This window comes from Eretmochelys imbricata, chromosome 1, assembly GCF_965152235.1.
Source record: "Eretmochelys imbricata isolate rEreImb1 chromosome 1, rEreImb1.hap1, whole genome shotgun sequence".
NCBI lineage: Eukaryota > Metazoa > Chordata > Testudines > Cheloniidae > Eretmochelys > Eretmochelys imbricata.
This window is the reverse complement of record NC_135572.1, coordinates 239,157,049-239,170,885: the sequence shown is the minus strand read 5'-3', so window position 1 is coordinate 239,170,885 and position 13,837 is coordinate 239,157,049. Positions and strand designations below refer to the sequence as shown.

The following is a 13,837-nucleotide window of genomic DNA, read 5'->3' as shown; positions in this document are numbered from 1 at the left end:
GGGTGGAGCACAGGCAGGGACACGGTGCAGGCACTGGTGGGTTCCCCGACGTTTATGGAGCTTCACTTCTGGTGCTCCAACTGTGGCGGTGGGCCAGCGCGCCTCTGGAGGGGTGACCTGTGCTGCATCCACAGCATTTCCGTTCACATGACCAGCCTTTTTTGGGCAGGGGCGCTGGAACAATTTATGTAGTGGGGGCGCTGAGAGCTATTGAATCAGACTGTAAACCCTGTATATGATGGAAACCACTTCAAGCCGGGGGTGCAGAAGCACCTTCAGCACTCCTAGTTCCAGCACCTCTGTTTTGGGGGGTAGCTTAGCCTCCCTGGCCTCTTATACGTGCTGCGCATAGTGCCAGCCCCTTACACAGATGTATAGGAGTGGGGGATGGGGACAAGGCTCTTCATCATCCTTTGCTGGCCTGCATAAAACCAAGCAATCCCTGCTCTCAAGGAGGCATAGCTCCTCCCCTACTCTTTGACACCACCCACATTTGAGCACAGGCCAGCAAAGTGGGACCAGCACACAAGGAGAAGCAGGCTATACCCCAGTAAAGCGTGATGGTAGCAGGCATGCTCCCACTGGGCATCCTGTGAGCTCATGGTGGCAGAATGGCTTCTATTGCTCCAAATGGGCAGGGCATGGCAGCTCTGTGTTGCCCAGAGTGCAGTCACAACTGGGGCCACAGTGAACTTACTGCTTATGACAGATTGATAACTCTGTGTGATGGGGTGGTCACCTCACACTAGCCTAGAGGAAGTTAACAAGGCTGAGAAGGGACCAGTTAACCAGATAGAGGAGTTAGGTGGCCTGAGTAGCCCCTGGTTGATGATGGAGCCCAGATGACAAGGAACAAGCAGGGCTAGTATAAAGCCAGGAAGTAGGCAGCAGAAGGGGGCTGCAGCAAGGGAGCCTGCAGCCACCCTCTGAATGTTAGAGAATATAGATGCACAGTGGTAAAGTAGAAACCCTGGGGATCCAGGCCCTGAAGACTTTACCCAAAAGGAGGTGGAGCAGAAGCTTGAGAGGGGATGTAGGAAAAGTCTCCAGGGGAAGTAGTCTACAGTCAATCCCTGGGAGAAGGGAGGTGTCTTTGGACTACAAAGTTAAGTAGCCTGCAGTTACTCTCTAGGAGGAGGGAGTATGAGCTAGTATTTCCCCCCAGAGAGGGGGAAGCCAGAAGGAATCCAGGGAAATAGCAGACAGCGTCTGGGAGCAAGCAGACCATAGGTGCTAGACATAGGTCACCTGGACTGGAACCCAGAGTACTTGGTAGGCCCAGGCTCCCCTACCAGCCACTGGGCAAATGGCAGAGACTGGGCAGTGGAGCAGAAGACTGCTGGGGACAGTTGTCCAATGTGACTTAACTACTCTGGAAGGAGAGGACTATAGTGACCTAGCCAGAGGGCCAAACCATGAAGAGCAAGTCACAAAATAGGACTGTTGAGTCCCAGAGAGAGAGAGAGCAAGAGGGGCAGTGGTGACAGTGAGTGAGTGACAGAAAGGGGTTTTGGACCTAGAGCAGCCAGGGGGAGACGACGTAGCAGTGAGAAAACCCTGTGACACTCTGGAAACTGAAATCGTGTATCCTCAAAACAGGTACAGTGGGTGATGTGGCAGTGCAAACTCCCCCATGCTGCCCAGCCAATGTGTATCTATCCTGACCTGAATGGCCAGCTCTAGGAGCAAGAAAAAGCAATCCTTTCTCAACTTCTTGTTGGCTTTTTACTGAGACTGCAGTGTTGCCAATCCCAAGTGATCAAAAATCATTAGCTCCCTCCCCCCAAAGTCATGATTGACTTAATAAATCACCAGGTTTAAAAAATAAGTTTTGCATGCTTATTATTTGCCTTCTAGGATTTGAGGTTTTAGGGGTCACATTTTCAAGCTTGTTTCTGCAAGTATGAGATCAGGAAGCTTACTTTATTTTTCAAATAGAAACTGAGACCACATGATCCCAGCAGCTTGGGTTTTAAGAAAAACATCGAGTATTGTGAGATTCGTAATACAGTTACCCGAGCTGGCAACTCTAAGATGGCCAACTGTGAAATGGACTAGTCATGGATGGCAAAGACTTTCAAGTAACACCGACTTAGAAGTGAAAATGAAACAAACCCGGGGGGGGACGACATACAAATTTAGTGCCTGATCCAAAGTCCATTAAAGTCAATGGAAAGACTCATTGACAAAGGGAGTTTAGGTCAGACCATTAGTGAACGTGGGTAACAGATAGTATAGGCCTACAGCTGTTGTCCTTTCATACACTGCTCTCATTGCCTTCAGTGGGAGTTACACTGTATTACATTTCATAGGTTTAATCTACACTGCATTTACTCTATAAATAATAGATTCAGACTTTAAGGCCAGAAGGGCCTATCGTGATTATTTAGTCTACATATCACAAGCTACAAGAACCTCACCCATTAATTCCTCTCTGGCTGAGTTTTCAAAATCTGCAAATCTTGGATTTAAAGATTTCAAGTTACAGAGAAGCCACCATTTACTCTAGTTCAAACCAGCAAGTGACCCATGCTCCATGCTGCAGAGGAAAGTGAAAAAACCGCAGGGTCTCTGCCACTCTGATCTTGGGGAAAATTCCTTCCTGACCCCAAATATAGTGATCGGGTAGGCCATGAGCATATCAGCAAAACCCACCTGCCAGACACTTGGGAAAGAATTCTCTGTAGTAACTCAGAGCCTTCCCATTTAGTGTCCCATGTGAAGCCATTGGAGATATTTGCTTTAGGCTTTTTCACAGCCACATCACGTTGGCGGATCATACTCATTCTGAGTTCGACCAATACACCCAGGTTTTTCTCTTCCTCTTTCGCTTCCAACTGGTAAGTGCCCGTTTATAGCAAAAACTCTTGTTGTTAGTCTCTAAGTGTGTGACTTTGCACTATTACATTTCATCCCATTTCTATTATTTCAGTTTTTAAGGTCATCCATATCTTCTTGTATGATATTCAGATCCTCCTCCATATTTGTCCTTGAGGAACTTCACTGATAACCTCCTCCAGCCTGACAGTTTATCTTTCAGTATGACCTATTGTAACCTTCCTTTTAATCAGATCCTTACCTACCTTTCAATTCTTGTATTAATCCCATCTTTTCTAATTTAATAAAAATATTTCCCACATGGAACTGTACCAAATGCTTTACTGAAAACTAGGTAGATTAGATCTACTGCATTTCCTTTTTTAGAACATTGGTGATCTTCTCAAAGGAAGAGATCAGGTTGGTATGGCAAAATCTACCTTTTGTAAAACCATTGTGTTTTATGTCAATTACCATTTTCCTCTGTCTTTAATTACTCTGTCTTTCAAGATTTGTTCTAAGATTTTGCATACAGTTGAGGTCAAACTAATAGGTCTGTAGTTTTCCTGACCACTTTTCCTTTCTTGAATATAGATACTATATTTTGTAATTCTTCAGTCATAGGGTATCACCCCAGAGTTTATGGGATTCATTAAAAATCCTTGCTACTAGGCTTGCAATTTCATATGCCAGTTCCTTTAATATTCTTGGATGGACATTATTTGGGCCCCCTGAATTGGTCCCATTATGCTGTTTGAGTTTGGCTTCCACCTTGGACATGGTAATTTCTACTTCCATATTCTTGTTCCCCTAAGCCACCATGCCATTGCCCCTAAGCCATACTTAATTATCTTTCATCTTCACCTGTCCTCAGTGCTCAGGAGTCACACATCTTCTTTCCTTGTTTTCTTTTTATTTACGTAGTTAAAGAGCCTTTTACTATTGGTTTTCATTTCCTTTGCGAAGTCCAGCTCTGCTTGGCTTTTGGCAATTCTCACTTTTCGCCTATACTTCCTTACTTTCAAGAGGTAGCTTTCCTTGCTGATCCTTCCCTTCTTTCATTCCTTGTAGGCTTTCTATTTCTCTTAACCTGTCTAAGATACTTGTTCATCCTGTTTGGTCCGCAACCCTCCCCTATGAGTCTTTTCCCCTTGCTTAGGGAACCTTTCATGCCACTATGATATACTGGATAAATAATACCTGTTTTTAGAGTTTGTTATGTAAGGAAAATACATTTGCCAATATATTACAATCTATGAAAAATACATTATGTAGCAAGGTATGTATAAAAAATATCAAGCCCAGTCCTGCATTCTAAAAGTCAGGAAATACAGAAGTGGGCCCACAAATTATACCAATATAAAAAACCAGGTGGGAAACACAAACTTGCATTTGCACAAGAACAAATATAATTTTGTTTTTAAATATCAGTTTCATTTCATGTTTATTTTTTTTAACTGCAAGAAAACATGAAAACAGAATTTATTCAAATAAAGCTAAGGCTTTACAAGGCTCCTACCAGATAACCCATAGGTTGGGGCAGGCTCTCCTCAGTCTAACTTCCAGGACACAGCTTTCTGAGCCCTAACACCTTCTGCCCAGTGAGGGGTACAGAGTAAAGCTAAGCTAAATTAATTCACTATAGACAGCTAGATGCAGAAGGGCGGGGACCTCAGCCTGCGAAGGCCACAAGGTTTCACTCTATCCCATGAGCCCAAGGCCCATCTCCAAAATCCCAGGTCTTGGAGCTCTGGGAACTGTTCATTTTATCCTCTTAAGAGCACTGGAAACTGACCACAAGTTGCAATGAATTAAGAACTCAACCCCCAGTACCTTGTTTAGGTACTAAGCACATTCCTACTTAATCCACCGTGGCTTGAAGGTGAAAAGTTCTCTCGTCCATTGCCAATTGATCCATGGGAGAAAAAGATCCTTCCTGACCCCCAAACCGGCAATTGGCTTGATCCATAGCATCTGTCAGGCCAGATTCCCATTCCTAGTTCAGGGTGGGTAGCATGGGGCTGCTGGAATGGAGCTGAAAGGGGCTCCCTATGGGCCACGTTCTAGGTTAAATCCCAGAATCTGAGGTATGCTGGCCAATTAGCATCCTCTCTCCCAGCTGGCCAGAGTACCAGAGACTCCTATGGGTAGGAGTCTCCCTCTCTTGCTGCTAGGACTGTTCCCTTTCACCACAAGCCCCATTAAATTTCGCCCACCCACTGAGACAGGTTGAGTATTTTTGTGTGTAATGAAAGCCTAATTGAATTTCGCTCCTCTGACTGGATTGAAATCCCAGGCAAAGAACCTGATCCAAAGACCACTGAAGTCAATGGCAGTCTTTCCACAGACTTTGGTGGGATCTGGATCAAACCCATGAATAACTGTTTTCAACAGGATTACTTACACCTGGTTGCAGGATCTGGTCCATTATTAATACTTTAAGATAAACTCTCAGAAGACATTACAAGTAATGAAAATGTATATATAGTTTTATATCATTAATTGGTTCATCTAGCTGTCTATAGTGAATTAGTCTAGCTTAGGTTTACTATAAAACTATGTAGACTTACTTGCTTGTAATACCATCTGAGTTGTTTAAAAAAACATGTTACCTGAATTCTTTATTTTATTCCCTTATTTCTAAGGGAGATTGAAATTAACATGCCCACCCCACCCCACCCCACCCTTTTTTTTTTTTTGGAAAATTTGCTACTTTATTTGTACTCCAGCTTGATCCAATGTCAGTGCAGCTATGAAAACACCTTGATTGTTAATTGGTACTGAAGAACCAGTAGAGGGAGCACAAAACATTGTTTTTATATTTATATCTTACATAAACTCTCCCTACTTTTTAAAAAATTATTTTCTCATGAACAGGATAATGAAATTTTAAAAGGAAAATGCTCCAAATCTCATCAATATTAAAACTGTCAAAGTCTTTAGAGGAATATTTTCCCATACTTGATTGTGTCCCTATAAAATTGAGCTTTTTACAGTATTTCCAGTTTCAGATATACATTATTTCCCCAACATTTATGAAACTAATGTCATCAACCTGTCATAAAAAATCTGATAATTAAAGTCTGATAATTGTGGACAATTACTAAAGATGTACAGTATCTATAGTGTGAATTATGTTACATTTTATCATTTTAAAATGTAGAATGAATATACTGCAAAAAAGTATAGAACAATTTAAAATATAATTAGAAATGTGTGCACATGCATGCTTTATGCAGTGCTTTGTGTAATGTACACACTATAAAATACAATTAATTAAACTCAAAGGAAAGTAAGCAAATGCAAAACCATCTTTAAAATATTCATAAACAAAATAAATTGCTATCTACATTCACACAACTAGACATTTTTAAGGTTTGCTATGCATCCATTATGCCGTATTAATCTAGAAATTTTTAATTACTAGACAAACCCATGTTGTGTATTAAAGCTTTTATTCCTTAGTAAGACTTTTTTAAAATCACAAAATAGTGTGTAAATATTTAGATAATAGAATTTGTGGAGTGCTGGAAAATACTGAATTATAAAGATTGATTTCTAATATATCACATACTAAACTGTTCTAAAACAGCTGTTTTCTTGCAGACAGTATTTATTTTTTAAATAATTTAAGACAGCATAAGCTTGAACCAAGCATAAGCATTGTAACAAAAGTGCAACTTTTTTCAGCAAATCCTCCCCAAAAGATATTTAACTCAAAATATCATAAACACATTTTCTCCCTACAAAAATAGCATGTCAGACATCATTAATTGGATGTATTAACAACTATTTACATACAGCCATTCTGCAGGCTAGTAAGATTTTTTTGTAACGTTGTTTAAACACAGCGTTTGAGGCAAACAGTAGCAACAGCAGCAGCAAATGCAATCAAACTGACTAACAGACCCAGGATACTTATTCACTCCATCAGACAGTTGTGTCTCACCTCTTACATAACATTCAAGTGAGATTTCTCACAGTGCTACCTTGGCAACAAACTAAAAATATCTAGGCAAGGTCTTGTTTTAAGCCTTATTAATAAAGCTTTATCTGTGTGATTATCTGGCATCTGTACAGTCTCCAGAAAGGGAAATCACGATATTTGGAGACAGAAGGACTGCATGGGACCTTATCCCATATCTTCTAAGCATTTCCAATTAAAAACTGAGATGTTTAATAATTTCCTCCAGTTTTTAATTTGGGATAAAATTAGTTCAGGGTTGTCAGTTATTTATTTTGTTTTTTTAGTTCAGTGCAGAAATGTTTGTTTTATAAAGCAAGGTTATAAAAACTCAGGAAAATACTGAAATTAAATAAGGACAGGGTGGAAACAAATGCACTTGCCATACCTCTATACCTTAGCTAAGAAGAAATCATAGCATGGGCCTGATCCTCTATTCCTTGCACATCCAAAACTCTGACTGAAGCCATTAGCAACTCTGGGTACTCAAAGCACTGAAGGACTGGGCTCAACAGTCAATTCATTCATGGTCCATTTCTCAATAAAGTGCAAATGTATGTACCTAAAAACTCACCTTCTCTTTCTGTCCCCTCTCCCCCATTCTGACAATGAACCAATCCAAGTCTCTTTAAACAAGTGCAAATTACTAAGTGGAACATATATTACAGAAAAACATTTCAAAATAAGGTGCGACGTTTACTTTAGAGAAAAGCCTATCCTTACTATTTTTTTTCTTGTTTTTAAACATATTTATGCATTTATAAAGCCAAACATTAAAAAAATACTGAGTAGCAAATTTAATCCTTAAAGATTCTCAAGCATCTCCACTTGGAGTCAGATACTGTATGATCTTCATTTGCTTCTATATATTATTATTAATACACATCTCTAGAGAGGCCATAACCATAGTCTGTGGCTCCCAGGGCAACTTTTTTTGCCTACCCACTTTCAGACGTCACTGACACTTTGGGTCAGAAACTGAATCTGACCCTCTGGCTTACAAAACGTTGATTTGAAGCCTATTTCTATTTGCTCCCTTTCGGTAAATGTGGAGACAATTTGTGATTCTCTGTGAAACACAGAAATGCAAAGGATCTTTTTTTACAGCAGCAGAGTTGGGTGGGGGTGAGAGAAGAAACGCAGCAGGAGAGAACACCAAAGAAATGAAACAACCACAACAGAAACATCGTGCAGACCTATTACACTTTCCCCTTAAAAACCACAACGTGGGTGGGTGGGCTGTTTCTGATTGTTGCTGTTCTTATTCATTAGGGTGGGATCCTTCTTCCTCCCTACTCGGGAGCATGGGTGGGCTGACTCCTATGTCCTGTAGCCCAATTCAGGGGCTTTCCTTTCCGGGCTGCAGAAGATCTTCCGGGGAGGGAAGGTCACTGTCCAGGCTGGGCCCGGTCTCGCAGGCGGCAGCGAAGAGATGGGGCAGGTGCTGCCCAGGGGAGACCAGGTCAAGGGGCAGAAGGGCCGAGGCGGCGGCGGCGGCTGCGTTCGCTTTATCAGCCGGCGCCAGCCCCGAGGACAGGCAGGGGAAGGCGGCGGCGGCCTGGGCCGGTATTCCGGAGTAGAGCAAAGGGATGGGGGCGGCGGCCTGGTACAGATATTTCTCCAGGTTGCTCTTGTCCAGCAGGGGCTGCATGTAGGCCGCGGCCGCGGAGGGGGAGATGAAGTAGAAGGGCAGACAAAGGGGGGCGGCGGCGGCGGCTGGCTGGCCAAAAGCAGCCGCGCCCCCGCCAAAGGCCATGAGGGAGCTGAGCAGGGCGGCGTCGGGTCTCAGCAGGGCGGCCGCTGCCTGGTGATCCGGGCTCAGCCCGGAGGCGGCGGCGACGGCAGGGAGGGTGGCGCTGCTGCTGCAATCCAGCCTCAGCCTTTTGGGCGCTGGGGCCTCGTCCGCGGCCGGCTCCTGTTTGATCGTCAGGCCGGGCAGCCCCGCCGCCTGGCCTTTCTCTCGATCCGGCCGGCCCTCGCTCTCCCCCCCATAGCCGCTATCCGTGTCGGTGTCGTTCTCCCCGCCGAGCTCCACGGGCGGGTGAGTCCGCTGGATGACCGGGACGCAGTTAGTCTGAGCCTCCAGCTTTTGCCCGGTGCGATCTTGTGCACAGGAGGAGGAGGAGGAGGAGGATCCTTTGCTCACGGGGACCTGTGGAGTCAACAGCTGGGGGCTGGGTAAGAACTGAGTGGAAACCGCGTGCAGATGGTTTACGAGCTGGGCACATCTCTGCTCTCTGGGAGTCCAGCTCTCAAACCTGGAGAGGTATTGCAAGACTTCTTTGGCGCACGTTTGAAATCCCGAATGGAAAGCATCCAGATCGCACTGAATGGGGGACTTCATAGACCGCTCCCCTGTGATGGAGAATATGGGAGGGGGAATGCAAAGAAAAGTCAGCATAAAACCAGCTGCTCTCACAGGCATGGGGAGTCCCTGCTATTGGGCTTGTCCTTTTTAGTCAAACCAAAGGTAACTTCAGTGATTTCTTAGGGAAGCCTTTCAATCCAGGCTACTTTTCCTCATGGGGCACAAATGCCTATATTTGCTGGGAGTTAACATGGCAATTTGGCTGGTGACATCTCAGTGGACGTCAGCATTTTGGCCAGATAATACACTAAGCATTTTATTATATTCCTTTCAAAGCACATGAAAAAAAAATCAAAGGCCTGCCCCTATGAATTATAGTACATTAGGAGAACTCTAATTTAACAACCATATCTCCTGAGTATATTTATGTGCTGGCATCTTCTGAAACTGACTTACCATTCTGTAAAGCAATTATATTCTGATGCTGTTGCTCCGTTAAGGCTGTTAAAGCTTTCAAGTGTTTCAAAGTTAATTCCAAAACTACAGCTTTCTCCAGATGCCCCAATGTCTGAAAAGTAGGGGGGAAAGGGGATACTTGGTTACTAACACAATACAATTGCCCATTATATTCTGTGTCCATAACTTCAGGAACCTCCCTTTGAAAGGAGTTTTATATTGAAAGCTTCTGGTTTTACATGAGCATGTTAGAAATGATTGCTGCTTTAAACTGAACCACATATACATACACCTCAGTAGAAAACCTTTACCATCCAACACAAGTCATACTTTTTCAGCTCTACAGTTCCTGTCCTTAAATTTTTAAGATAATCACAAAGAACATATTGTATAATGCTTCAGACAATGAAATATATATATACCTTACCGTCAATTTCAGATGCTCAGGCAATAAATCTTTTAGCTGAGCAATGCATTCATTAATCCTGTCTCGCCTCTTCTTTTCTATCAATCTATGTGGCAGTTTGTATGTTTCCTAATTAGTAAAATCAGGAAAAGCCAAATATTACATTCACTTAATATGACAATCAAAACAAAAACAATTGTCCACATGTAGTGCAAATTGCAAGGCATGTATAGCCTTCCCTTATATGCTTGTTATCCGGTAGTTATCAGGGGAAGTTAAAAGGGAAGAAACTCGGATGCGGTTATGGGTAAAGCTATGCTATAAAAATCAATGAACCCCAATTAAGTATTTAGGCAGGTCATGAAGAGCTTCAGAAACTTATTCTTACCTTACTCTCATCTCTTTTCATGCCTCTTTTGGGTTTGCACAAATACAAAGATGGATAGTCCAGTCTGCAAAAATGAAAGAGAGATCTAATGGTAGTATGTCAGTGAGCTACCTATCACTTTCATAAGTGGGAATATATACATACAGAAAGAGAAAAAACATAAAATAAGATATGTATATAATATTGTACAGCTCCAAAGATAGTTTCCGACTGCAAAAAAGGAAGCAAGAATCAGACACCATTTAAGAATGACCTATCTTTTCAATGCTTTCTATCAGTTTCTTAAGAAGAAACAAAACACTAGTGATAAGAGACAGAGAGATATATTGCACTGGCTCCTTACCCTATAAAATCCACATGTTCTAGCAACTGCCTGTCTTGCAAACGAGGGATTCCTTCATCCATGTTTGACAACAGCTGATTTTTTGTTGTTGCTTTTGATTGAATCTGTGGGATGCTGAGAGTCTTTGGAGATCTTTGAGCAAAACTGTGCACATGCAGCCTCTGTCTCTCTTGTGCACTAGGGAAAGTGTGAAGCAGTTTGTCTCCCTCCCCTCTCTCTCTCTCTCTTTCTCTCCCACTCATACACTCACAGTCACACACTGTGCTGGTAGTTTGCACTCACTGATCAGTGTTTGGCCACAGGGCACGCGCGTCGCCAGCCAGACCAGCACCCAGCTCACGTGCGGAACGTACCACACAAGCTCCAGACTAGGGGTTTGGGTGGGAGGGAAAGGAGGCGGGGACAGTTGATCCAGGCGACCGGAAAAGAAAAACAACTTTGTCCAGCTATTCATCTTCCAAATGGCAATGCAGTCCGCTGAGGTTTCCTCCTGTAAGGAAGTAAACGCAGCACTCCTGATCATGGTGCATTTAGTGTCTGGGGGTTGGTTGCTCTTCAGTCGAGCCAGTTTATGGACGGAGGGGTGGGAGAGATTTCACATATAGCATAAAGGATGCTGGATTTAAAACTGGAGGCAACGTGGTAGTCCTGTGCAAAAAGCAAAACGCGTTGGGAGGAAAAATCGTAGTGGGGGAGACCTTAGTCTGACAACATGCAATTTGCAAATCAGCTGTCTGGAAAGTGATTAAAATGGTGCGTTGAAAAATGTCGTTTTATTCCTGAGCTACACTGAGATCTGCCAAGTCCCATTTAGGGAATTTAAAGTTTCTCTGGTGCAGAGAGATTATGTTGCCTGTTTATTTCAATGAGTCATTTATAATCCGGAGGGTTTTTGTTTAATCTGTCTAGTGCAGGTGATCCTAAACGGCCTGTAACTCTTAATATTGCCCTTTAGAAAGAACCCAAATATTTGAGGCTGCCGATTACAGCGAATTGATGTCTGTAGGTGCAAATCAGGAGCGTGCTCTAGTGTTGTTATGACTGTCACGCACTGCATCGCTGTCGTAAAGGAGTTGTCAGGAGAGAGGGTGACATTGGGAGAGGAGTTACGCTGAAGAGAAATGTAATATTAATCGCTCCCCTGTGAACGTCCATTGCTCTGTGCGTCTGGTGGTACGTGCCTCTCCTGTCCTCCTCCCCTCCCCTCTCCCAACGCACACACACTTTCTCTTAGTCTGATAATGAACCCTGGATGTGTGCGCACAGCCCACGTTTGCTACCACTGGCACCTAAAAACCCTCCTCCGTAATCCTGCCTCAAACGGGTACGCGCACAGGGCTAGCAACGTGATCCGACCTGCCGCTGCCACATCACGGCGGTGAGAGCCCTCGCTCTGGAGCTGCTGCTGCAGCCGCTGCCTAGGGAGAAATGCACACGCAGCTGCGGAAGCAGGAGTATTTACCTGCTCCCCAGAGCGAGCCCAATGGAAATGACTCAGTGCGAGTCAAAGTATAGGTGGGAGGAATCTGCGATGCGAGGGACTCCTGCTGCTTGTGGGAACAGCAACCAACCACGGCTGCTAAAACAGCATTATATACTGTCTCCCCACTGATTCCCTGCGGAAATTAGATTGCAAATGAAAATGACCGTACGGCAGGGGTTGTATTAAATAGACATACATGGGGATGGAGAATAAGAAAGATCTGGGCTCTGGTGGGGTGTTAAGAGCTCCTACTGGAGGTTAGCAAACGCAGGGGCAGGTTTATTTATTTTCTCCCAGTGGAGCCCAATGGACATCACACACTGTAAATGGCAGTAAATGAGGAGATCTACATATGGATGTCAGTGTTGCCAGCCCTCACAATTTTCTGGGGAGTCTCTGGATAGTTGGGGTTTTTCTTAAAGCCCCGGCTCCCAGAGGCATGTGATTACAATGAGAATCTCACCTTTATTTTAAAAATGACTAAACGTCTAGCTCTCATAATTGCAAGGAAACGCTGGAAAATGTAAACACTAACAGCTCAAGAACGAGACAGCAAATTAAAAAACTCTATAGTCATTATATTTTTTAAAATCTCATGATTTTTAAAGGCATTCTTGTGATTTTGGGAAACTGATTCACGATTTTGGTATGTTTGGCACTGTTACATATACAGTACATGAAGTGTGAATGAGGCTTTAGGAGTGGAAAGGGCTGTAGTGGGGTGTTAGGAGCTCCCAGAGGTGGTGCTAGCCCATTGGGGGCCCTAAGCAGGAATATTTTGGGGGACCTCCCCCACGCACAACACACACATGACCCATTATTGGTATGCTTAGGGCCTTAAGCAATTGCTTAGTCTGCTTATGCCTAGCACTGGCTCTGGGAACTCCTGCTACTAGTGAGAAAAGTAAACACTGCTGCAGGGGCAGGATTGTTTAATTTCTTCCCAGTGATCCTGATGGAAATTACGTATCGTCAGTGAAAGTCAATCAGGAGATACACCACGCGTAAGGCCCTACCAAATACATGGCCATGAAAAACGCATCACAGACGGTAAAATCTGACGTCCCCCCCATGAAATCTGGACTTTTGTGTGTTTTTACCCTATACTATACAGATTTCACAGGGGAGGTCCTGACCCAAAAGGGAGTTGCAGGGGTCACAAGGTTATTTTAGGGCCCCCGGGGTGGGGGGTGTCACGGTATTGCCACCCTTACTTCTGCGCTGCCTTCAGAGCCGGGTGGCCAGAGAGAGGGGGCTGTTGGCCGAGTGTCCAGCTCTGAAGGCAGTACCCGACCAGCAGCAGCACAGAAGTAAGGGTGTCAATACCATACCATGCCACCTTACTTCTGCTCTGCTGCCTTCAGAGCTGGGCAGCCAGAGAGTGGCGGCTGCTGACTGAGGGCCCAGCTCTGCAGGCAGCAGCGCAGAAGTAAGGGTGGCAATACCAGACCAGGCCATGCTTACTGCTGCGCTGCCACTGGCAGCGACTCTGCCTTCAGCGCGGCCACCGCTCTCCAGCTGCCCAGTGCTGAAGCAGAGCCACCACCAGCAGCAACGCAGAAGTAAGGGAAGCAGTACCACATCCCCGCCCCCCCCATAACCTTATGGCCCCCCCACAGCTCCTTTTTGGGTCAGGACCCCTACAATTACAACACCGTGAAATTTCAGATTT

The 13,837-nt window shown here is 44.3% G+C and overlaps 1 protein-coding gene across 1 annotated transcript; it reads right to left on the bottom strand.

Moving 5' to 3' along the window:
• Positions 1–6,272: 6,272 nt before the first annotated feature.
• Positions 6,273–10,744, bottom strand: BHLHE41 (basic helix-loop-helix family member e41). The gene is made up of 5 exons (XM_077807456.1): positions 10,683–10,744; positions 10,340–10,403; positions 9,973–10,080; positions 9,546–9,657; positions 6,273–9,136 (listed from the first exon to the last, which is right to left on the bottom strand). The coding sequence occupies exons 1-5, from the start codon at positions 10,742–10,744 to the stop codon at positions 8,121–8,123; spliced, it is 1,362 nt and encodes a 453-aa protein (XP_077663582.1). The 3' UTR covers positions 6,273–8,120.
• Between the last annotated feature and the right edge of the window lie 3,093 nt (positions 10,745–13,837).